General features: G+C 40.7%; 2 protein-coding genes across 6 annotated transcripts in view; one reads left to right on the forward strand and one right to left on the reverse strand.

Moving 5' to 3' along the window:
• Positions 1-25,521, forward strand: part of MAGI3 (membrane associated guanylate kinase, WW and PDZ domain containing 3) — a 261,291-nt gene that overhangs the window by 207,319 nt on the left and 28,451 nt on the right. For 4 of the 5 annotated variants that reach the window (XM_075559542.1, XM_075559534.1, XM_075559549.1 and 1 more), the window contains exons 8-14: positions 4,933-5,027; positions 10,585-10,773; positions 13,294-13,899; positions 15,181-15,212; positions 19,519-19,675; positions 21,833-21,924; positions 23,645-23,837. In XM_075559542.1, the coding sequence (XP_075415657.1) occupies positions 4,933-5,027; positions 10,585-10,773; positions 13,294-13,899; positions 15,181-15,212; positions 19,519-19,675; positions 21,833-21,924; positions 23,645-23,837 (1,364 nt within the window). The remainder of the gene's footprint in view (positions 1-4,932; positions 5,028-10,584; positions 10,774-13,293; positions 13,900-15,180; positions 15,213-19,518; positions 19,676-21,832; positions 21,925-23,644; positions 23,838-25,521) is intronic. The other variant, XM_075559539.1, reaches the window with a different exon arrangement.
• LOC142458565 (small ribosomal subunit protein eS12-like) lies at positions 23,139-23,614 on the reverse strand. The gene has a single exon (XM_075559556.1). The coding sequence runs from the start codon at positions 23,541-23,543 to the stop codon at positions 23,145-23,147; it is 399 nt and encodes a 132-aa protein (XP_075415671.1). The 5' UTR covers positions 23,544-23,614; the 3' UTR covers positions 23,139-23,144.

Genomic DNA, 25,521 nt, shown 5'->3' on the forward strand with positions numbered 1-25,521 from the left:
AAAGCTAATGGCACTATCTTTTCATGTTCCTTGCATATCTAATTACTGCATTGTATGGGGATTGGGATTGCTTTCTTTTAAGTTTTTTCCTCATCTATGGGCCTCAGGCAGATAATTCTATCAGAAACATTATCATTTACCTGAATCTACAAGTCTGAACCTACTGCCTAGGTATCAAAGGCAAAGTATATTATTACCTGGAAAAAATAGAAACCATAAGAATCTTCTGATTATCTAATTACTTAATTTTTCATTACCTGTGGGCATATTTCCTGGTAGTCAGCCCTAAGTTAGCTAACTCTGACTCCTGCGTGTAGCTGTGGCCCTTATTCTAATAGCCACCGTGTGCACTGTTGCTTGCGTCATTGTGAGTGAGGAGAATTTTGGAATGACATTGAAAAATCTCATTTGTACCTAAGGAAACAACTCTGTTAGTTTGACCTTTATCTATACAACTTCAGTTTTAATATTTGGGTCCTTTAACAGTCCGTAATCATTTTTATTTCCATTGTATTTTTTAACACCTGATACTGTGATGTGAAAATACATAACAACTCCTTTTTAAAAATGCTTAGTTAAAAATAAAGGGAAGTGACCATATTTTCAAATCAGAAGACCATTTGAAGGCCAACAGAAAAGGCTTTGTGAATTGTGGAAATTTACCCCCCCTCCCTAATAGTTTAGTCTATTTAAATTGGGTTGAAATCAGCTATTATTTGCCACTGACACTGCTGAACATTTATGAGATAATGCTGCTCATTCTGAATTTTCTATTCTGAGTGAATTGGAATACATGGTCCAGAAAGTCATTTACTGCTATAAAGTCTTGGGCTAAATGCTCGAGTTCCCATTAAGTAAAAATATCATATGGAAGCAAGTTGAGGGCAAACCTGAAGTGGCCTGCTCCCAGGCAAGTGCACGAAATAGCCCACCAACAAGTTAGAACCACAGCAGCACCAACACGATTTTGTATGATTGCTCCCAGAACGAGCTCCTTTTACTGGAGGGTAATTTATTAAATTCAGAAGAGCAGGCTGTACTCATGATGCAAATTAGTATGGAGTCAGCTGAGCTGTGGAGTGTGGCTTGATTCATAGATGAGTTGGGTTTTGAATCTCAACCATAGTGATCTGCAGTGAGTTTACTGATGGAGATAAAAAGCTGTTACTTGAATGGCTACTCTTTGGCACCTTCAGTTTGTCAAACCAGATGGTACAGTGATTGCTCTTGGCAGAAGCCTTGCAGTAGTAAACTCCAACTGCAATAGCACTTTTCTTTGTATTTATTTTAGAGAATGTGATCCTGACGTGGATTAACTTATTTTTCAAAATAAAATTCTTTACAAATTTCATGGCAGCCCATGGCAGCTTATATATTTGGAAATGTTATCTTGATGGTGTTGTGTCACATGCCTTGATGCAGCTTAAATGTCATAGTCAAAATATACATCTGCTTTAATATAGTGTACATTCTTTGTGAAAGAACAATTCTTTTGTTTAGTGGGCACATTTTTAAAATTCAGATATTACCGATGACATTCCAAGTTACATGGTATCTGTGTATGAGCTTCTGTAGCTTATTCTTCTCTCACTCCCCTTATTTAACTTTTCTGATAATCTCTAGTATTCTCCTCTCTTACTATCCATGGCAGTAAGTCTGTAGATCAAAATCTACTACTTCTGTAGTTAATGTTATAGATATAAGTAACCCAAAGAAAAGGCGAGTATTTTAACAATTTTGTTCTGTTGATGACATGTTAACCTAGGTAGTGTAAGGAAACAGATGCCGGCCGTTACGCCCTGTACTAGAGCCGTGTGCGCGTGGTCAGATACTTCTTAAGGAAAGGCTTACTCCTTTTGCATATTTCTACTCTCTTCTCCCACACGTTACAAGGGTGTAAATACAAATTGCTACTTTTGTCTTCTAATGCCAGGGTGGCAAAGTGAGTCATTGTAGCTGATGATCTTCAAGTGTGCCAAGGATCTTTCTAAACAGTTTTATTCTCATTTAAATGTCACTTTCTAATTGGTGTGTGTGTGTGTGTGTTTAAGACTATGTAAAATGCCAGTACCTAATAATAATTTCTAGTGAAGGTTTTCATTTTCACTGAGGGCCATCGAGTTAGCTGGGTGGATACGGCCTTGTAGTCAGAAGCAAAAGCATCCATGAGTTTCAGGGAAATCAGAGCCCAAAGAATGTCAAGCACAGCTTGCCATATTTAAGCTCTGAGATGAAAAAGCCACATCTGCTGTGGTGCTGGTCTGCTAGAATCCTCAACAGCACAGAGAAGGCCCACTTCCTTACTGTCAGGGTTTGTTTTATTTCCCTGCTACCCCCTCCTCTACTGTTTTCATGAAGGTTCACAAACTGCACAGTAAATATCTGAGTTGACTTTTCTACTTGGGTCGCACTCTGCTCATCTAAGGACAGTTACTCCAAATTTTTCATGATTTACGTTCAATCGCTTGTATTTACTCATGTCACTTCTTGTTAAAATGGACTTTGCTGGAAAATGCCCATCAGTGAAGTACATTTCTACTGTGGAAATGCTGGGCTATAAACCTCAGTGCATCCACAGTAGACCTAGCTGCAGTCTTAGACATCTTTTGTACAAGAGTTGCTTTCTTAACCAGCTTCTTTGCAATTGCCTGGCAGACTAATGTTTGCTTCCCAGCATCCCTCTAAAACATACAGCTGCCCGTAGTCACTGTATCTGATAGGCTAGTGCCAACCTTCTAGTCCCCCACATGGTTCTGCCTCCGCCAGAGTCTGTTGTGACTGATCCCAAATTCTAAATACTAGTTGAACTCATCTTGCAATTATGCCATTCCGTTTTTACACAATTGTGGAAAACCTTGAGTGTGAAAGAGTTGATCAATGATGCGGTTTGACAAAAATAAGTCACTCAAGGGTGACTGCTGAATGAATGTTGAGTCAGTTGGAGTACAGTAGTAAAATTCTGGAAGGATTCTATACTTGGATTTCCTTTGAAGCAACTTAAATTGAAAACGTCCCACTTTCAACCACCCCCCCCCCCAAATAAAATTGAACTGATCATCTGTCTCCAGTCCTTCTTGCATCAGATGCAAAGCCATTTACTATAGTTTTCAAATCTGTTAGTGGCTGTGCAGGTTTCCCCTGCTATGTGAAAGCGCGGTGTTCCTGTGAACCCTTTCTTTGACGAAGTCAAGAAGCACCGACTGCTCATTTACATGGGGAAATTTTCATAGTATTCCCAGGCCCTCAAATAACCTACCAAATCATACCACATAACACAGTGGTTCTCAACCTTCCTAATGCTGCGACCCTGTAATACAGTTCCTCATGTTATGGTGACCCCCAACCATAAAATTATTTCCGTTGCTACTTCATAACTGTAAATTTTGCTACTGTTATGAATTTGCCAACCCCTGTGAAAGGGTCATTCGACCCCCAAAGGGGTTGCAACCCACAGGTTGAGAACCACTGACATAACACTTTAAACCCAAAATAATTTTTAAAAGGAAAATTAGTAAAGACATCAGAGATAGAAATCTAGGAAATTGTTTTTTCTCAAATGATACCTTTTCTATGGCTAAATAAAAAAATAATGTGAACATATGTTTTTCACAGACACATTTAAAAACTCTGGGAGGTTGATGTTGAAATGCTGAGTATCATCCTTAGGAAAGGGATTTAGCAATGCCACTCTGACTGCCCAGGGTGGACCCTGCTGCTTCTTTAACAGCTGGCTACAAAATACCAAACACTAGTTTGCTTTTCACTATTACTTTGTAAAAGTGAAAATCTTCATAGAATTTTTTCAGTTGGCTAAAACTGGTTCCAATGTGTAGGCTGTTTATAAAAGTTCGGTGGTGTAAAGTGAACATGTGAAAAGCAGGGATGCCTGCACTGAGTTTATGATGACGCTGTGGTAAATGCTAGGAGCTCTGGTTGAGCTGGGCTGCTAACTGCAAGGTCAGCAGTTCAAAAGCTCCAGCCATTTAGTGCTAGAAAGATGGATCTTTCTACTCCCATAAACAGTTTTAGTCTTGGAAACCCACAGGGGCAGTTCTGCCCTGTCCTATAGGGTCACTGAATTGACATCAACTTGATGGCAGTGAGTTTGGAGTTCGGGTTTATAGTAAAGGAGCTCTGATGAGATAGATGGATTGACACAGTAGCCGCAACAGTGGGCGCAACATAACAATTGTGAGGATGGCATGGGACCCGTGGTGATTCGTTCTGTTATGCGTAATGAGTGGAATGGACTGGACAGCACCAATAATAAACCACAGCAATATATTAAAGGGGAAAAATTTAAGCTTTCACCAGCCTTGACTTGTAGGTCTTTGTGTGAACCCTTCTGTACTCACCAAAAAGCCTTCCCGTTATGATCTGTCACACTTAGGTTGTATAGCCTAACATAGTTTTCTTAATCTAAGATGATTTAATGATACGATATTCTATTTTAAAATATGTATAATCGCATACAGCTAAGAGCTGGAAACACAGGGAATCCAGGACAGATAAACCCCTCAGGACCAATAATGAGAGTAGTGGTATCAGAAGGGGAAGGGAAGGGTAGGGGGAGAAAAGGGGAACCGATCACAATGATCTACATGTTAACCCCCTCCCAGGGGGATGAAAACAGAAAGGTGGGTGAAGGGAGACATCGGTCAGTGTAAGACATGAAAACAATAATAATTTATAATTTATTAAGGTTCACAAGAGTGGAAAGGATGGGGAAAAAACTTGGAGCTGACACCAAGGGCTCAAGTAGAAAAAAATTGTTTTGAAAAGAATGATGGCAATATATGTACAAATGTGCTTGATACAATGAATGTATGGATTGTTATAAGAGCTGTAAGAGCCCTCAAGAAAATTAATTTTTTAATTAAAAATATGTGTAACTCTTTTATTATAAATCCATTTTCCCCCTACATTTTACAGTCACCTTAACCAGAAGACCCAGTTTGAAAATCCAGTGGAGGAAGCCAAAAGGAAAAAACAGTTAGGACAACCTGACATTGGCTCTTCAAAACCAGGTAGAACTTTTTTGAGGGGGGGGAGCCGGGGAAGCCATTTTTTCTTCTAACCATAGAACTTGTAAAATTAATATGCTGAATTGATAAAAAGTGAGTTTGATTGAATATTTTATTATTGGACTTTAAAATTCAACGAAGAATGGCTCATTTTTGTCCTTACAAATATATGAATAATCTTAATAAAAATCAGGACATTTTTGAGAAAACAAGATTTTATTTTTCATACTGGTTAGATAGGATTAAATGCTTGGGAGAAGAAAGATGTCTTTTTTATAGGCTGCAGATTTTGTTTTGCGTTTTTCATATTTGTGGCCAGGCAGTATGAATTCTTTGATTCATTGGGAGGTTGTCCCATGTTAATTGCTTAGCTCTAATTTCTGAAAACATTCTGTATTTTTCATTAACTGATATGAATAATGCTAAGTAAATCCCTCCAAATATTTGTATACATCATTATTTCTAAAGTGTGATGGTTGGATATTAGTGATATCAGCGTCATGTTTAAATGTACAGGTCCTAAAATTCTGGTCACCAGAGTTATCTGTCCTTTGAAAAATCTTCCCAGGAAGATCTTACATTATGCTCATTTGTGAAGTAAAGACAACCATAAACCCCTCTTAATAAAAACAAAAGGCTCTAAGGTAGTTTTGAAGAGCATATAAAATGCAACAAGTTATCTGATACCTGGTGATTAATAACGATGCCTCTATTATCACTAGAGACATGCAAGGAACACTCATACAAGGGGATACCTCCAAAAAACTGGAATTGTGTGCTGAGCATTTTCCCGCTATGCAAGCATCGAGCAACTCACTCTAAGTTAGTGCACCCAGTGGCATCGCCTGGGAATGTTCTCTCTGGTCACAGTGAATTTTTTCATAAAAGTAGATTCAGTAGAACCTCAGTTTTTGTGATGGCCTATGTAAGAGAACAGCATGCAGCTGTGAAATTTGGTTTCCTGCTCAGGAAAAATGCCGCATAAACTGTTGTGATGTTAAACACAGCTTACAAGGACAGCGCTATGAGGAAAAACTCAAGTGTACAAGTGGTTTTCTTGTTCCAAAAAAGATGGTGGTTTTTTGGTTGGTTTTGGTTTTTGTTTTGGCAAAAACAGTGTGCCTCTCCTACCCCTTGCATATTAGTCACCTGATCTCTCTCCATGAGACTTCTTTTTGTTTCCACGAATGAAGAGAGACATGAAAGGGCAATGATTTGGGGACATAGAAGAGGTCAAGAAAAAAACGAGGAAGGTGCTGTCAGATGAGTTTGAAAAATGATTCCAAGAATGGTATCGCAGATTTGACAAATGCAGTAAGTGTAATGGAGAGTACTCTGAAAGTAATGTTATTTTGTTAAAAAAAATTAAATACATAGCTTTGAAAAAGCATTCAGGGTTTTTTGGGTACCCGTTGTATTTGTAGTCACACAAAGGAGGGAGGACTCAGCTCTGGCTTTGGGGGAGAAAGTCAGGGGGAAAAGGAAGTTGCAGAGTAAAGGATATATTGGGACCTTGTCTTGAAGAAACAGGAGAAGCTAAACTGCACAGAAGAGAAAAATAGAGGAGCGAGGAGGCATTGCAGGTAGAAGGAACAGAGTGCATGAAATTACAGAAACATGAAATAATGTGGTCCAGTAGAAGTGGATAGAGAATACTCTGTTTATGGAGTAGCACTTAAGAGCTATATAAATTTCAAAAAGTGGCTTGAGAAAACAAAGAAATTATTCATTTTAAAATGTACAAAAATCTAGAGTTAGAAAACCAGTAGGGAAAAACAAGATCCACGTTTATCAAGCTGAAAGAACTAAAGGAAAAGAAATTCAAGCTTTGAATTGTAATATTAAAGGATTCTATGCATAAACTACTGAAGAGTGCAGGAAATATCAAAGGAAGGTGAAAAATACACAGAATGCCTGTACCATAAAGAATTGTTAGACATTCGACCATTTTCGGCAGGCAAGTAGCATAAGTCAAGAACCAATGGTATTGAAGGAAGAAGTCCAAGATGCACTGAAGGTGGTGGGAAAAAAACTTCACAAACTAACAGAATGCCAATTTTGATGTTTCAGCAAACAGATTCAATGCTGGATATATCTATGCCAACCAAGTGGGAGATGTCCCTAGCAAAAACCAAGTATGGTGCCGACTCATATTGACCCGATAGGACTGGGTAGAATGGCCCCTGTGAGTTTCCAAGACCGTAACTCTTTATGGGAGTAGAAAGCGCCCTGTCTTTCTCTCGCAGAGCAGCTGGTGGTTTCAAACTGCTGGCTTTACATTTAACAACCCAGCATGTAACCACTACACACCAAGGCTCAATATTTGTCCTAATTTCATTCTGCAATAGAATGTGAAAAATAATCCAACAGCACCACATGCAAGCAAAATTTTTCTGAAGATAGTTTCTAAAGGTTAGAATACTACATCAAGAGAACGTTCTGAAATTCAAACTGCAGAAGTCAAGGAATGAAGGAGAGCAGTGCTGACGTCAGAGAGATCTTGGCTGAAAGCAGAGAACACCAGAAACGCCTGTGTTTTCTTGACTGTGTAAAGGCATTTGACTGTTTAGATCATAATGGATTATGGGTAACCTTGTGAAGAATGGGAATTCCTGAACACTTACTTATGCTCCCATAGCAGTCAGCCTAACAGAACAAAAGGACACTGTGTGGTTTGAAATCAGGAAAAGTGCGTATCAAGATTGATTTGTTCAATCTGTATGCTGAGCAAATAATCTGAGAAACTGGATGCGATTAACAAGAGTGTGACATGATGATAGGAGGAAGACTCATTAAGAACCTGAAGAATCCAGATAACACAATTTTGCTTGCTGAAAGTGAAGGGAACTTGAAGACCAAAGCCTTTAGTGTGATTTATACTTCAACAAAAAGAAAATAAAATCCTTACAACTGGACCATTTTAAATAGAAGATTGAAGTTGACAATGATTTGATTTTTACTTGCATCCACAATCAACACTGACAGAAATAGCAGTCAAAAAAATTAAATGACATATTGCATTGGGTAAATCCACTGCAAAAGACTTCCTTTGCGGGTTAAAAAAGCAAAGGTATCATCTTGAGGAGCAGCATCTATCCAAAGCCATTGATATTTTCAAGCACTTCTTGTGTATGTGAAAGCTGCACAGTGAATAAGAAAGACTGAAGAAGAATTGATACCTTTGAAATATGATATGGTGAAGAATATTAACTGTACCAAAACTGTCAGAAAATTGATCAAATCTGTGTTGGAAGGAATACAGTCAGACTGTTCCTTAGAAGCAAGAATAGCAAGACTTTTTCTCACATATTTGACCATGTTATCAAGAAGAGCCAATTGCTGGAAAAGGACATCATGTTTGATAAAGTAGCAGGTCAGTGGAAAAAAGACCCTCAATGACATGGACTGACATGGTGACGCAGTGGGCTCAAACTGCAGCGATTACGAGGATGGTGCAGGACTGAGGGGCATCTTGACCTGTTGGATAAAATAGCCCTCTATTTTAGAAGCCAAAAATAGTTGTCTTTTTTAAAGAAACATTTCTAACGCGTTTACTATAAGAGATCATACATATCTGGAGAGAACATGTCCATTAAGGTGGACTTACTCTCCAGCAGACCTGCCTGTGTCAGCATTTTCAGGCTGCCCTGTATTCTGGGAGCCGCTTACACCTCTTGCACAGTCTGCACAACTCTAGGTGGCAGCCCTAAGGATTACTTTTTCCTAATTGGCAATAAGCTAGACTACCTACTTCTTAGAGCCCTTTGCTAAAAAGACTTGCAGCTGTAAACAAGTAACTACAGAAAGGACACATTCTGAGTGTATCTGAGTTTGTGACAGTCTGGCCTTGTCAGTGAACGCCATTAGGAAATGCAAATGGAAACCACCATGAGATGCTGCTCCATGTCTTTAGAACGGCTGTACTGAAAAGGCACAATGTGAGCGTGTTGGTGATATGGAAAACTTAGAAGCCTCACACATTCTTAGTGTAAAAATAAATTGGAAAAGTCGACGTGGAGAAGATCCTGGCAGTTCTTCAAACTGTTAAAAATAGTTACCATGTGATTCAAATTCGACTGCAGTGTAAGGCGCTCCCCACCACTACCTCCCTCTGACACACACTGCAACTTCATGTCTCTAGTACCACTTTCAGGCTCTCTACCATGACCCGCAGACTCGTTGAGAGCTCTTATCCTTAGAGTGACAGCTTATTGCAGGGAAAGGACACCGATTGAAATTATCCAAAGGAAGATATTCATGGAGCAGAATCCAGGTGAGGTTCCAAGAGCATAGGTTCCAATTGTCCTCTCCCAGTGAAGCTAGGGACAGCCCTAACTTCTCCCACAGTGTTTTGCGAAAATACATATGGAGTATTGCCAACCAGGATGCTCACCCACGTCTTGGTATCTAGAGTTTTCATAGGGCCTTGTCACTTCTTGTTGTTGCTGTCAGGTGCCGTCGAGTTGGTTACTGACTCCCAGTAGCCCTGTGCACAGCAGGAGAGAACACTGCCTCGTCCTGCGCTATCTGCACAATTGTTCTCACATGTGAACTTATTGTTGCCGCCACTGTGTCAACCCATCTTGACACTAGGGCTTTCCTCGTTTGTCGGTGCCCCTCTGTTTTACCCAGCATGATGTCCTTCTCCAGGGACTCTCTACTTTACCAAGTTGCGCTTCAGAAGGTTTGCAGTTAGACTCCATCAATAACTCAGTGGGAGAAAGATAGGACGGTCTGTCGGTCAGCTTCCGTAAAGACCACCCCCGTGGAAACTATCTAAAGTACATGAGATAAAGTCTCACTATCTTTTCTCGTAAAGAGCATTCTGGCTCTCCTTCTTCCAAGGTAAGTTTGTTCCCTCTTCTCCTAGCCCACCATGTACTCGTTCTTCTTTGGTCTTCCTTGTAGCCGTCTGCTTTCCCACGCGCAGGAGCGGATGACCGTCTCAGGGCCTGCGGCAGGTGCACCGTAGTCTTCACAGGGGTCTCTCTCCTTCTAACTCTTTAAAGAAATAGTTCCAGATTGGGCCAGTGTATCATTTGATGAGTGTTGATTGTGCTTCCAAGTAAAATGGAATCCTTAACAACTTCAAATTTTTCTGTTTATTATGTTTCTTACTGGTCCAGTTGTGAGGTTTTTTGTATTCTTTATATAAAGATGTAATCCATATTGAAGATTGAACTCTGCTCTTCATCATTAAGTGTTTCAAATCCTTTTTGTTTTTAGCAGGCAAGGTTGTGTCATCTGCAGAAAAAAATGATTCATTACCTAAGGTTTCCCCTCCCCCCAAAATGAATTCATTTAGGAGCTTACATTTTAGCTGTTAATCTAATAGTATTAAATACTTTCTGATTTCCTTTCCAGTTTTCTTCTTTTATTTTTTACTCACTGATTTCCTTTAGGAGTTTCAATTCTAACTGCTCAAGAACATTCCATATTTTCTCATTTTCTTTCCTTTGTAGTTTATTAGATTTGAAGTTGTATGGACTGTCTCGAAGATTGATTTTGAGCACTATGTTCCTTGTAATAGGTGTTATTTCCATTTTTCACTTGGACACAGATATGGAGAAATCGCACTTTACTCGAGATCCATCCCAGCTTAAAGGTGTCCTTGTTCGTGCATCACTAAACAAAAGCACAATGGGATTTGGCTTCACCATTATTGGTGGGGACAGGCCTGATGAGCCCCTTCAAGTGAAACATGTGCTAAAGGACGGCCCCGCAGCTCAGGATGGGAAAATTGCACCAGGTAACTTTTTTTCCCCCTGACAATGGTATTTTTCAGAATTATTTAAAGAACAGTGATACTATAATAAAATTTCTAATAATGAGGGTTTTATATTAAGTTATCTATGAAGGGCTTCAAAATCAATTTTTTTCCTATAAAAATTATCATTGCCCTTCGAACGGAGAAAGGGGCCATCCGCTCCTACAGAGCCTCTCATCTCTGCTAGCAGATCCAGCCTACACAAAAACACCTGGAATATTGTAACAGAAGAGGGCACTGCCATTCAACCACCCCTTACGATGGGCCAAGTTATCATTTGACTTCCAAAAAAATAATTAATTCTGGGACTGGGTGTTAATTTGACTGTCTACCAATTGTAGAGTTATAGTATCCATGAGGTTAATGTTCAGGATTGTGCTTGGCATGAGTTGGCATGAAGATGACAATTGTTAAATTAATCAATTACTAAACCCCTTGTATATCATAATCACCATTTCTAGATATTTGATTCCATTATCTTAAAATTCAGTTTTTCCATGAACTTTTTGAAGCCCCCTTGTATGTCATACTAACTTATATGAACTGGACAAGGTGACTCCTGGATTAAAGTAATTTATCCTATAAATACCACTGTCATTGAGTTGATTCAGACCCTTAGTGACCCTCCATAGATAAGACTTTGAAATAACTCCATAGCTGTACTAAGGTAAGGATTTGTTAATATCCCAGAAAACTATTTGGTTGCTCAATTTTCTTTGATTATGTGGTACTAGAGAGAATCGGAGCCCTGGTGACGTAGTGGTTACATGGTAAGCTGCTAACTGCAAGGTCAGCAGTTCAAGATTTCTAGCTTCTCTAAGGGAGGAAGATGGGTCTTTCTACTCCCCTTAAGAGTTTCAGCCTCTGAACCCTACAGGTGTAGTTTACCCTGTCCTATCGAGTCTCTGCATTGGCATCGACTCGATGGCAGTGAGTGAGTTTGGAGTGATATAACCTGTATTTGAAAAGTGATCCATTCAGACTTTTATAATTATACCAAACAAATTGCTATGTGCATCAGTTCACCCAAGTTTTGTTTTGTTTGCTTCCTTAGTCTTAGGCTTGTTGGCTGTTAGTAAAATAGAATGTCTGGGTTATGAATTACGAAGCACCCTGGTTCCATAGTGGTTAGAACATTCAGCTGCCAACCAAAAGGATGGTGGTTCCCACCCACGAGACCGTCCACAGGAGCAGGATGTGGCAGCCTGCTTCCATATCGATAAAGCAGCTCTGCTCTGCCCTTTAGGGTCACTCTAAGGTGGAATCAGCTCAACAAGGCAGAATTTCATGTTTTGTGGTTTTGCTTCTTAGCCTTTCTGGCTTTTGAAGAAACACATGCTACTCTTCTTAACAGAATTGTTTAAAGTTAAGTTGTCTTTACATGTCAACAGTTAGATATTTCAATATGGCTGACAGTGTTTGTGGCCAAGGAGACTAGAAGAGGTTCAAGACTAATCAGTGGGGGTGGGTGGGTTGTTAATTGCTTCTTTCTAGAGATTTTTAGTATTCCACTGACATAACGATATGTGGTATCATAGCATTTGTTAGATTTTTCTAGCATTTACCTGCTAACTATATCTCTTAGCTATTATATATCCTACTAGGATTCTATAATATTATTCCAATTTGTCTAAAGCTATTATAACCTAATTTTCATACCAATACCAACTACCCATAAGAATTCTGCAGGCTTTTTCCAAACAAGGTCAAATTTTTATTTCGAATTAGTCTAACTTCTGTATCTCTTCAGACCATGAAATAAATTCCCAGAGCCTAATATCTGTTTTTTACACTGTGTGTGTTGATTTTTTAAAACTAAGTGAAATCAGAAAAAATAATGCCATTTTACTTGAAAATAAGCTCTTAAGTAATGAGACCTTGGAAATGAATGTGACACCTGAAGATATATTTTTTTAAGCCAAGGCTCATTAAAAACTATCCAGATATTGAACATTATGTGATAACGATTCTTCAATCAAGTGGTTATAGTAAACTCAGGAGAGCAAAACCAACTTTGATAAGAATTGGTTTAACTTTTCAGTGTCTTAAAGTATTGCCATTTGCTTGTGTTGGGGTTTTGTTGTTGTTGTGTGTGTTGCTCCTTTCGAAATCTGGTTTAAATAAACTCAAAATCTCTATGAAATATTTATAAATAGATATTTTTGAATCCTGAGCTCTGAATTTCTCAAAAAAGAATGAATTAAATATTATAAGAGGCTTCAAAAATCCTGGGAAAATTCCATTATTTTTTAATCCCATTTTTTTCTATTAAGTTTTTGTCAAATATCTCTCTTAGAAAGGAACTCAAAAAAGCAGATGTGTGTGTGTGTGTTGGAAATCTCATTTTTTTCTGTAATTAATCCATAGTAAGAGGGTTCTGTAGTTTAAATTTAAATGCTAAATAAAAGGACCTTTTTCCTCCTTGCCCCCCCAAAAACTAAATTTGGAAGTAACTTATTTGGGGATCCAAAGTTTTTTGTAACATGATTCTGTTTTTACCAGGTGATGTTATTGTAGACATCAATGGCAGCTGTGTCCTTGGTCATACTCATGCAGATGTTGTCCAGATGTTTCAGTTGGTGCCTGTCAATCAGTATGTCAACCTCACTTTGTGTCGTGGTTATCCACTCCCTGATGACAATGAAGATCCCGTTGTGGATATTGTTGCTGCTACCCCAGTCATCAATGGACAGTCATTAACTAAGGGAGAGACTTGCATGAATACTCAGGATTTTAAGCCAGGAGCAATGGTTCTGGACCAGAATGGAAAATTGGGACACAACTTGAACAGTGATCGTGTCAACGGACCGTCAGATGTGAGTGAGCAGAGGGCATCCATGGCCTCCTCGGGCAGCTCCCAGCCTGAACTAGTGACTATTCCTCTGATTAAGGGCCCGAAAGGCTTTGGTTTTGCAATTGCTGACAGCCCAACCGGACAGAAGGTGAAAATGATATTGGATAGCCAGTGGTGTCAAGGCCTTCAGAAAGGGGATATCATTAAAGAGATCTACCATCAAAATGTGCAGAATTTAACGCATCTCCAAGTGGTAGAAGTGCTAAAGCAGTTCCCTGTGGGTGCGGATGTGCCTCTGCTCATCTTAAGAGGAGGTGAGTAAGAGCACGACAAGGAAGAACCCGCAGTGTCCAAGCGTTTATGTCTGTTAATTATCCTTCCTTCCAGGCTGGAATGTCTCCTTTCCCAACATGCTTAGCTGATAATTAGTATGCTTTTTTTCTTAGGGTTCTATCTAATTGTTTCCATAAACAGTGTCTGATTTTGTGTTTCTTTTTCTTTGCCTCCTAGTATTAGTGGTTTCATGCATATCCATTGTGGATTTAGTTCCCTCTATATTCTCTTAAAAATCTGATCTATGGCTTTATTGATCAGGAGTCACAGGACTGTCATCCTTATAATGAAATCTATCCTGTCTCTGTTGATGACAATAGTAGAAACGGACTCTCTAAACTGCCTGTGGTAGTCCTCTGGACCTCTGGACCTCACCAAAGGTGTTTTCAAAGTGCGAGGCTCTCTGTGGATGAGAGCTATGGGATGGTGTGCTCTAATCTGTTCTGCAGAAGTAATCTTAATAGCTTATGCTTATAAAGCTTTTCTCTTAAGCTTCTAGTCCTACTAATAAATGTTCATTAAACCCCACAGTGCTCATGTGAGATAAATCTAATTCTTATTTTCCAAGGTCATCAGCTGACTTGAATTGTTCCCAGATATTGAAAATCCAGTTCCAAGGACTAATTGTCAAATTTCATTCTAATAGACTTTCCTTAAATCCCTTCCTATGCATGACTACCGTTTTAAAGGATGAAATTTAACCCTTCATACTTTTATCTCTCTGGCTTTTATTTCTCCTTTCTGAAGCAAGTGAGCACTTCACTTCATTGGGGTGTTTTTCCTTCTTCTCATAATTTTGACCCCATTTATTTCTTCTCTGGGTGACATGGTAAAATGTGAGCAGAGTAAGTTGGAATTCCTTTTGTGCACTCTGTAGTCATCCAGGGCTCCAGCAAATAACAACAGACTGGGTTTGAAGCCAAGCTAGTTTGATGGCCATTTCCTGCCTTGCTGCTTACTTATTCTCTGGTTCAGACAGTAATTGACTTTATTTGAGCCTTGGTTGACTTTTTCGATAAACTGGTAAGAACATACCACTTCTTGACCTTTGGGCCAAGATAAAGTATGAACAGATATGCCTTAAGATTGTCATAAGAATTAAATGGGGTCGCTTATATATAATGTGTAGCACTCAGGAGGTGTTAAGATACCAAATTTACCAGTCTACTAAAAGTTAAAGCTAGTTTTACTATTAACACAAGCATGTTTGTGATCTAGGATTGTTTCTCTGTTTCTAAAACTTTACTCATTTTTTTCCAAAGGTCCTCCTTCACCAACTAAAGCTACCAAAATGGTGAGTATGTGTGTTAGTCTGGGTACTTTAGAGAAACAAATCCACAGAAACTCATATGTATAAGAGACAGTTTTATATAAAGTTTAAGTGCACATCAAGAAAACATCCCAACCCAGTGCTGCCCAAGCCCACAAGTCCAACATTAACCAATTAACCCATATGTCCAACATCAATCCACAAAGTCCTCCTCCATCTGACAAAACAGATGCAATCATGCCGACTGCAGGAGGAAAGTTGAGTCAGTGAATGTGTAAGCATCTCAGCGCTGGCAGGGGTCTCCACACTGGGTGCTCCAGCACCAAGGGCTGCATCAGGGTAGGTCCATGTGGCTTCTCCTTGGGGGTGTCTTGTAGGAAATTAGCCTTGCCAGCTGAAGCAGGGAACTGCTAAGGCAGCTGCACCCTGGTGCAACCATCACAAAGCAAGAGACCTGAGAACTTGAAAGGCGAGGCTCACGGAGCCATTTACCCCTCTGCCCTTCAGTTAACCCCACATGTGTTTATTGGCCAGGTTGGCACAGTAGACTACCTCGGTATGCATTTGTCCTCACACACTTCTCCTGGCCCTGCCATTCAGCAAGAAAGACTCTGCTCCCCTGTGTTACAGCAGCTACATGCTCTAGAGCAGTCATGGGGTAGTAGTTATGGACTGAGAGAAATCCGTTGTCCTGAGCTTGGATCAGAAGCTCTAGAAGAGTGTGTGGGCTAGAAAAATCTCCTAGTTAGTGTTCTTCCGATTAGTCATCTTTATTAAAGAAATACTAGAGGCCCCTACTAACAGTAATCCCTTCCCCTAAATCTTAGGTTCCCAAATGTACTGATATTAGCCCTACTGTCCCCTTTTCAGGGAAAAAAAAATTTGCTCAGTATCTCCTTTGTAATTAAAAGCTTTTGTACTAGAGGTATAAACATAGTTGTATACAAATGTAAATACATTAATTCATAAAAATACAGGTATTGGCCTACGTACATATGTTTATATGGCAATACACTGAGGTAGTGGATGGATTTGGGCCTCTGCTCAAGCCCTGCCTCAATGCAAGGACACTTTGTTCTAACAACCTGGCATTCTGTGATGCTCACCCTCCCTGCATGAATGCTGAAGACAAAACGGGTGCATAAACAAATGTGGTGAAGAAAGCTGACGGTATCCTGCTGTCAAAAGATGTAGCGTTGGGGGTCTTACAAAGGCTTAAAGATAAACAAGCTGACATCTAGCACAGAAACAACAAGCCCACATGGAAGCAGCACACCATCCTGTGCAATCATGAGGTGTTAATGGGATAGGGTAACAGGCATCAGAAGACCCAAATCAAACAACAACAACAAAATATTGTTGAGAATGAGGGGACTCAGAGCAGAGGTCCAAAACCCATCTGTAGACAATGGGATATCCCCTCACAAAAGGGTCACAAGGAAGGGATGAGTCAACCAGGATGCCAGTAATTTATCATTTATTAAGGAGTCGAGAGTGTGGGGTGGGGGGGGAGGGAGTGAGAAAAGAGGAACTGATACCAAGGACTCAATAGGAAGTAAATGTCTAGAAAAAAATGATATGTACAAATATGCTTGATATAATTGATGTATGGGGTTGTGGTAAGAGTTGAATGATCCCCTAATAAAATGATCTTTTAATAATTTTTTTAAACTACTGTCAGGGGAGCCAGCCCCTAACAAATAATACAGGTCCAGTAGGTACAATTGTACGGCTATAATATATAAAGATTATAGTAAAGTCATAGAGAATAAGAGAGATAGGAGAGAGAGTTATATAAAGGAGTCGAGACATGTTTCATAGTAGCATGCTCACTTCAGCCTTTCTTGCTGGCCCACGTGGAGGTGCAGGAGGGGAAAAGAGTGGGGGTGTGTAGATTTATTTCTAACCAAGGTTTATATATACACGCCCCCCTGATTACAGGTAACGACCTACGTCACAGAAAGGGGTTATACCATAGGCCATACAGCAATGGGAGGGGGGTGATCTAGGGGTGTACACACAATAGGAAGAGGAGGGATTATGGGTACACATGTGACAAGATGGGTGGATCCTAGATTCAAGATGGAGCATAACCTTGATTGTCCTTGAATTGGAGACGTGATTTATTCTAAGCTGTCTAGGGAAAGCAATCCAGGATAAAGTGTAAATATCTACTTTTATAGCCACTGGATCGCTCCAGCTCCCCCCCAAGGAACAGTAACGCCCATACGTAGGAAACAGTGTCCTAAAGAGTAAAACGGAGAGCCTACTTAAGGATCTTAATGCTTTCTGTGTGGTTCTGAGTTGCAACAGTACAAGTAGTTAAAGGAAGGGCCCTTCAGAAATCCCTTCAAATGCGAGGGCAGCTGATGAACTTATACCTTTTCAGTGCTGCCCAGAGAAAAGACCAGAGAGTGTCATAGCATGTCATGGAAACTACATATTTAGGTAACCTGCTTACATCTGGATTCAGCAAGACTTCAGACTAATTGCAGCTCTTAGTAGTAGGCCAGCAAACCTGCAATGGTAGCTGCTTTGTCATTGTTCTCAAAACTGAATCACCTCGAAGGAGCCCTCATGGGGCAATGATTAGTCTCTAGGCTGCTAACTGGTAAATCAGCAGTTTGTTCTAACCAAGGAGTCCACGAGAGAAACCCTCGTAATTTGCTCCTGTAATAGCCGCTTTCCGCAGAGTGCCTGTGAGGTGACGCAGCAGCACACACAACCACAACACAGAGCATAAGCGCTAAAGAGGGGTGTCCCATCTGGTGCTGCTGTGGGAAGAGAGCTCCAAGGACACGTGTGTGATGACTTAACTTTCCAGTTATGCCGATGTGGACTGTACAGACAATTACATAGGAAGGTCTAATTTAGTTCTACTTGGGATCTTTTATCTCACAGTTCAAAAGTGGTCTCCCATAGGCTGTTAAGGAAAAGACCATCGGATTTTAAATGGACTAAGTCTTTCTAGCCTATCAAGTGAGAATACAAAATCACTTGTTTGATGGATGAAAGAACTAGACACTTGGCTTCTGACCTTTGACAGAATTGGTTGTCCCATGCCAGATCCACAGTGATCAGAAAGTATCTTTTCTTCATTTAGTTACAATTGCATCACCTTTTCTGTGCATCTCTGGAAATCATTTTAACTCCTCTGCCTTGTGCCAATTTTGTAGCCATGGTGAGCAATTAATGCCCTATAACTGATGGAAGGCTCTGTGTACCTCTGACCAGTACTGGCAGGATCCTAGGATGGTCGAGAGAAGGACGAGGAGACTGCTCTCACCTTTTCTGCCATCTGACCAAATCTGGGCACTAAAGGAACTTCCTTCCCTGCGCCTCCGCGGTGCCTCGGCACTGTAAACCACAACCAGCTCACTGCCATCGAGTCGGGTCTAACTCACAGCAAGCCCACAGGACCACAGAGAGCCAGCTGCTCCTTAGGGTTTCCGAGAGCAGAAATCTTCTCAGGAGCAGACAGCCTCTTTCTCCCCTGGAGCAGCTGGCCAGCTGTAATTACTTTATTTCACATGTGTCCAAGCTCCTCCTGACTCAGAATACGGTAACAAACTGTTCTCAAAAATCTATTTTGATAGGGAAAAAGGAGAGGCCAAGTTACCATATTTTATTTTCTTAATGATTGGGTTTCATTTTTAATTTTTATTAAAAGAGTCATTTTATTTGGCTAGTCTTTTGGGGAAGTTATGTCTGAAAAGGAAAAAGACCAGACTCTGCTGCTCTGTTGCCCTTTCTCTAGGTGCCTGGCGTGGAACACTTTCCCTTCACGTATGTGAATTGGCCAATCAGGATTAGAGTTAGGGTTAACACATCCTATTCCGTTTTCTTAGGTGTTAAAAACACATTAAACATCATCACTAGAACTTAAATTGAGTGGTGAAACTTTAGGAAGAATTTTAGGAAGTTACTCTGACTTTGGGCTCTTATTAAGAATGGAGCAGATGCATTGGGGGTGGTGTTCAGGCAGTCCTCTTAGTCCCCTTCTGCTTTATTTAGAAGTGATCCCTTGCTTTGTGTCCCTGTTTCTTCTCTCAAAGTCAGTTTGCCTCTTGTCAGTAGAGAAAAGGGCAAGATTGCATAAGCTTATAGCACTAGTGAAGGCCCCTTCAGTTCACATCGTTGTAAACTTTTTATCTAATTTAAGTTAAACATGTTTTAGCCAAATACTCACAGCTAAGTGGGGGCATGCCTGTAAGACTATAAAAGGCCAAGGCTCGGGCCAGCCACCTCAACAGCTATAATCAGTTGACACCCCTCGTTCAGACAAGCATCTGCTTTCTTAGCATACTAAGTAAAACCCTTTCCATTTCAGAAAACTGATAAAAAGGAGCATTCAGGAAGCCTGGAGGCCATCAATGAGCCTGTCCCCCAGCCTCTGCCTTTCCCACCCAGCATTATCAGAGCAGGATCCCCGAAGCTGGATCCTTCTGAAGTCTACCTAAAATCTAAGACTCTGTATGAAGATAAACGTAAGTAGCTGTGGAATGTTTCAGAAGAGCAGGTAACCAGACAAATTTGGATGGCTTTTTAAACTGGGCCTTTCCAATCTCTCAAAACCGTGTTGAAAAAGGGCCCCTGCATTCCCATCACTGTCTCACTCTGCGCTTCATCCGTAGACATTCACATTCATTCATTTACTTTTCTCAGAAACGGTGTTAAGGGCCAGCCATCTACCAGACACCATACTAGGTAACTGGAATATTTACAAATATATAGGCTGTATAGGCCCTGTACCCAAAAAACATTTATAAAACCTACCTAGAAAATGCAGAGATATGATCAATTAAGTATTCAAATAAATGCAAGTTAGCCTAGTAGGTGCAATGATATAAGGAAGCAACTGGCTATGTTGGGATCCAAAGTAGGAGCCGTGGGTAGGAGGAAGTAGAGGTACTGAGATTTGCACAGGAAGTAGAGATTTAAGGAAGTCTTCAAAGATGAGGAAGCAATTCTGAAGAAGACAGCAAGAAAAGAGCGAAACAATAGCCTCTGCATGTTGACCTTCACTGGTCTGGGTTCTGTTAGTAGTTCGTTTGGGTTGGTATGACTGCCAAGGAAACCAGAGGCGAGCCTGTGACGTGCAGAATGTGGCAGTGTGAGGGAGCGAGAGCTAAGTGATGGTGAGCTCCTGAATGCTTTCACCTAGAGGGAAACTGGACTTGTGGTTGAGAGTCTCCTGACAGGAGTAGGAAGGACAGAGAATCACGAGGGTGCAATTGGAAGCAAGGAGACCAAAGAACAAATGCGTTAGAGGAATCCAGTTGAGATGAGAGGAGAATGTAGAGGACAAATTAACAAGCTCCATAGTAATTGCAATTTATCTGTGAATGATAAAAAAGTAAAATTTCAGATTTAAAGAGGTGTTTGTGGTTTGTTTCTTTTCATTTTTTTGTTTTTAAGGAATGGTTCTAACTCTGCCTTAGAAAATACATGTATCAATGAAATATGTTTTTCAAAAACAGTCAATGAAAGATTTGACTTACTACTTATTTACCCAGTTGCAAGTGGTTACCTTGATGTTCCTTGGCCACATTTAGAAAGGTGAAAACCATCCTTGAGCGATTTCAGTTGGCATAACCTGTGGAGAATCCCTTCCTGCATCCTTCCCGTGCACAGGCTGGCACTTTGTTTGTGGGGGACTCTGCGAGCCCCTTTGTTGTAAAAGAAATGACTTAAACTAATGAGTCCCTTCATCACTAAGGTTCAAAGATTCGAATTAGCATTTATCAGAAGAAATTGTTTCTAAAGAACATTATCAGGAAGTTATATAGTAGCTTTCTTACTTTTTTATATAGTTTGTTCCTTTTCTAGCAAAATGTTTCTTATTTATAAGTAGCCTTAATATTTTTCCAGAGGTCAAATTTTTGTCAAAAGGTAAATTTTCTGATTGTGGGCCGGTGAGTGTGATAGAGAGCTTGAACCCTGGAAATCTCCTTGAGTTTAAATCTCAGCTTGGTCACTGGCTGTGTACCATTACTTACGTAAGCCCCATAATAATAGTACTAATAATAGATGGTGATACTAATAATAGCTGCTAGCTATTAGTTGTTTCCCCTTAAAAAATATTATCATCTTGTTAAATAAAGCCTAGTAAGCATTTTGTGGGGTATGTTTTTCTGAGACCAAGGTATTGGTTCAGGAGTGGGATTGGGGGAAAGGGGAACCATGTTATGGCCTCTCTTTTCTTAGCATTTAAAGTGCCTTGCCCAAGGGTCAACTTAGATGAGGTGTACCTATGAAATGTCGAGCATGACCGGAATAGTTGGGAAGCTGATACGGTGGTGTTGACTTGAGTGCATTAGGAGTTAATGGCAGCCCAGTCTGAAGAGCATGGAAGTAGAGGTCCTCAGCAATCCTGGGCAGATTCTGTGTAAAGAAAGCTCAAAACAGAGACCAATGGTTGCTTTTTCTTTTTTCCCTTTTTCAGTAGTGTTTCCTTAGTGTACACTTGCACCTATCAAAGAAGTCTGAGATTATAGTTTATTGAACTGGGTTCTAATATTGCTTTATTAAATATTGAACTTTGTTCCTTATTAAATATTGAACTTTGTTTTGCTTTCATCTGCTTTAATTCAAGTAAATCAGATATTTCTTTTTCTCTTTTTTTCCCTCTTCATTTTGCTTAGCACCAAACACCAAAGATTTGGATGTTTTTCTCCGGAAACAAGAATCAGGGTTTGGCTTCAGAGTCCTAGGCGGAGATGGACCTGACCAGTCAGTAAGTTCAAACACTTAGCGGCTGGGCTCTGCCTGCTGAGACTTTGGGGTGGGATATGGCATTTATTTTCTTTTGTTTCCTTGAAGTGATCTTTTTCTCTCAGCGTCCCATCAGTAGGAGGCAGACTGCATTTCTGTTTGTATTGTCCCTCAGTAACTTGATTTGCTGTAGGTCAAAACAACCCATGCCAGCTACATAACATAAAAAAAGACGCCATTACTATCAGCTTGGAAATTTAGTGAATACAATATTCCTTTTTTAATGATAGTCCTCTTTCTATTTCTGGATAGCACGTTTAATTTGTTTAGTAGAGATATGTTTAATATGTTTAGTAGAGATAGCCCTATTCGCTAGAACTACAACAATCATCCTAGGCAAATAAAGCTCAAGACCCATTAATTACCCTTTATAAGGTATCTGTAAGCCACTTGGATTTGGTTCAGATGGTTTGTCAATTCTTACTGTTGCTTCATGCACTGCGATTCATTGTGTTCCCTTAGTCATTTTAAGAATTTCTCTCAAACAACTTAGGAAGAACCTTTCTCTTTTCTTAAATGTCAAACTGCAGCATCCCTGAACGTAACCCAAACATTCTGAAGTTCCTAATTGTACCATTCTCGTTGCCATCTGTTGACATAGTGCACGCGAGCTCAAGGCCACTCTGCCCTCAAAATCTTTACTGCTTCACAAAGGAGGAGCAAAAATGGTTTCTCTGCCGCATGTCCTGAGCTTGCACTGTGGCCCAAGTGGGGGGAGACCCTGGAGCACTCGCTTCTGCTCTGCATCTGCTGCTGTGTGAAGGGAGCCTTGCCCAGGGCAGCAGACAGACTGAGCGTCTTGGTGGCACTTTTCCTAGCTTCTCTACAAAGCTGCACTTTCCAGCTTCCTTTGTTTGTTGGGTGGCTGAGGGAGTGAGGGTGGGACTCTTCAAAGTCCTGAGCCACTCTATATTTTTTGCCTCCTTTGTACTCACTGTTGAGAATCATGAAGGATGCACAGTAGAATGGTCATTTGAAGGGCCATTTGGGAGAATTTTTGCTTTGCTTTTCTCTTTAAGAGGTGAGTGTTGTCATTACTGAACTGCAGTAATCTGCTGCTGAGTACGTCGCTCAGAGTCAGGAAGGCCTTAACTCTCAGATGGTAAACTGTTGAGACCCACCCTTGCTGTGTTATCTTTTTTTTTTTTTAACCAGGACAACAATTAGCAAAGTTTTATTTGCTCATTTTTTGCATTTAAAGTATTCTTCAATAACATCCTTGGCTTGAGATTCTTTCTCATAGTCCTTAACAACCACACAACTGCAACCAACCACTTTCCGAGTTTTTCCTTCTCTATCAATTTTGCAGAGGCCCACCCACTCTCCTAGTTTCTTGTTGTCATCAACCTTAATGAGGTTGATCTGGTGTTCAGCACATAGGGCCTCCACCAACTTGACATACATCGGCTCATCACAGTTGGATGCAAGCACACAAAGATGAGCTTGGCGCTTGTCTAAGGCTTTGCCAGCTTTGCGGATTGCACGTGCTAGGCCATCGTGGATGAGGGCGGTCTTCAGCACCTCTTGTAATGCAGTGTTAACATCCATTACACCTCCAGCAGCAATGCCTTCCTCGGCCATGGCGGTAGGTTACGGGTGGGACCGAATCTTGAACACACCGGAGCCTCCGCCTCCGCACAGCTCGGCGGGGACAGGGAAAAAGCACTGTGTTATCTTATTAGATATATATTGGAGCCATCATTCCTCTGGGTGCTGCTGAGAAGGACGGCCGGCTCCGTGCTGCTGATGAACTGATGTGCATTGATGGAATTCCGGTTAAAGGGAAATCACACAAGCAAGTCCTGGACCTAATGACAACCGCTGCTCGAAACGGCCACGTGTTACTCACCGTCAGAAGGAAGATCTTCTATGGTAGTATGATTGGGGGCATGTTTTTTAATCGTCTTATTAGGGGCTCATACAAATCTTATCACAATCCATACATACATCAATTGTGGAAAGCACATTTGTACATTCATTGCCCTCATCATTCTCAAAACATTTGCTCTCTACCTAAGCCCCTGGCATCAACTCCTCATTTTTCCCCTCCTGCCCTCCTCCCCCCTCCCTCATGAACCCTTGATCATTTAAATTATTGTTTTGATATATCTTGCCCTGTCCAACATCTCCCTTCACCCACTTTTCTGTCATCCGTTCCCCAGGGAGGAGGCCACATGTAGATCCTTGTAATCAGTTCCCCTTTCCAACCCACTATCCTAGTATTGCCACTCACACCACTGGTCCTAAAGGGATCATCCACCCTGGATTCCCTCGGTTTCCGGTTCCTATCTGTACCAGTGTACATCTGGTCTAGCCAGATTTGTAAGGTAGAATTGGGGTTATGATAATGGTGGGGGGGGGAGAAGCATTTAGGAACTAGAGGAAAATTGTATGTTTCATCGCTGTTACATCATGCCCTGAATGGCTCGTTTCCTCCCCGAGACCCTTTTGTAAGGGGATGTCCAGTGGCCTACAAATGGGCTTTGGGTCTCCACTTCGCACTAACCCCCTTCATTCACTGTGATATGATATTTTGTTCTAATGATGCCTGATACATGATCCCTTCAACACCTCATGTTCACACTTACTGTTGTGCTTCTTCCATGTGGGCTTTGTTGCTTCTGAGCTAGATGGCTGCTTGTTTACCTTCAAGCTTTTAATGCCCCAGACGCTATATCTTTTGATAGCTGGAGACCATCAACTTTTTTTTTGCCACATTTGCTTATGCACCCATTTGCCTTCAGTAATCATATCATGGAAGTGAACAAACAATGATATGATTTTTTGTTTTTTGATGCCTGATAACTGATCCCTTTGGCACCTCATGATCACACAGGCTGATGTGCTTCTTCCATGTGGGCTTTGTTGCTTCTGAGCTAGATGGCCACTTGTTTACCTTCAAGCCTTTAAGACCCCAGACACTATATCTTTTGATAGCCAGGCACCACCAGCTTTCTTCACCATATTTGCTTATCCACCCGCTTTGTCGTCAACGGTTGTGTCGGGGAGGTGAGCATCATAGAATGCCAATTTAATGGAAGAAAGTATTCTTGCACTGAGGGAGTACTTGAGTGGAGGCCCAGTGTCCTTCTGCTACCTTAATACTAAACCTATAAATATATGCACATTGATCTATTTCCCCATCCTCATGTATGAATATATTTGCATGTGTACATGCCTTTATTTAGACCTCTATAAATACCCTTTGCCTTCTAGCTCTTTCCTCTATTTCCTTTGACTTTCTTCTTGTCCCACTATCATGCTCAATCTTCATTTGGGTTTCAGTAATTCCTTTTGGCTACATTACCCTTGATCACACCCTACCAGGCCTCCTACACCCTCCTCACCACCGATTTGGATCACTTCTTCCTTTATCCCTGGGTTTGTTAACACCACTACCTTTCCTCCCACCTCCCCCTCTCCTATGTCCCCCCGGAACTGTCGATCCCATTGTTTTCTCCAGATTGTTTATCCAGTTTATCTTATTTAGACAGACCTACAGAGATAATAACATGCGCAAAAACAAGACAGAGCAATACCAAACAACAATATACAACAA

Source organism: Tenrec ecaudatus, chromosome 1, assembly GCF_050624435.1.
Source record: "Tenrec ecaudatus isolate mTenEca1 chromosome 1, mTenEca1.hap1, whole genome shotgun sequence".
NCBI lineage: Eukaryota > Metazoa > Chordata > Mammalia > Afrosoricida > Tenrecidae > Tenrec > Tenrec ecaudatus.

Coding starts and splice junctions, on each gene's coding strand:
- LOC142458565 (XM_075559556.1), bottom strand. CDS start 23,543: ATGGCCGAGGAAGGCATTGCTGCTGGAGGTGTAATGGATGTTAACACT.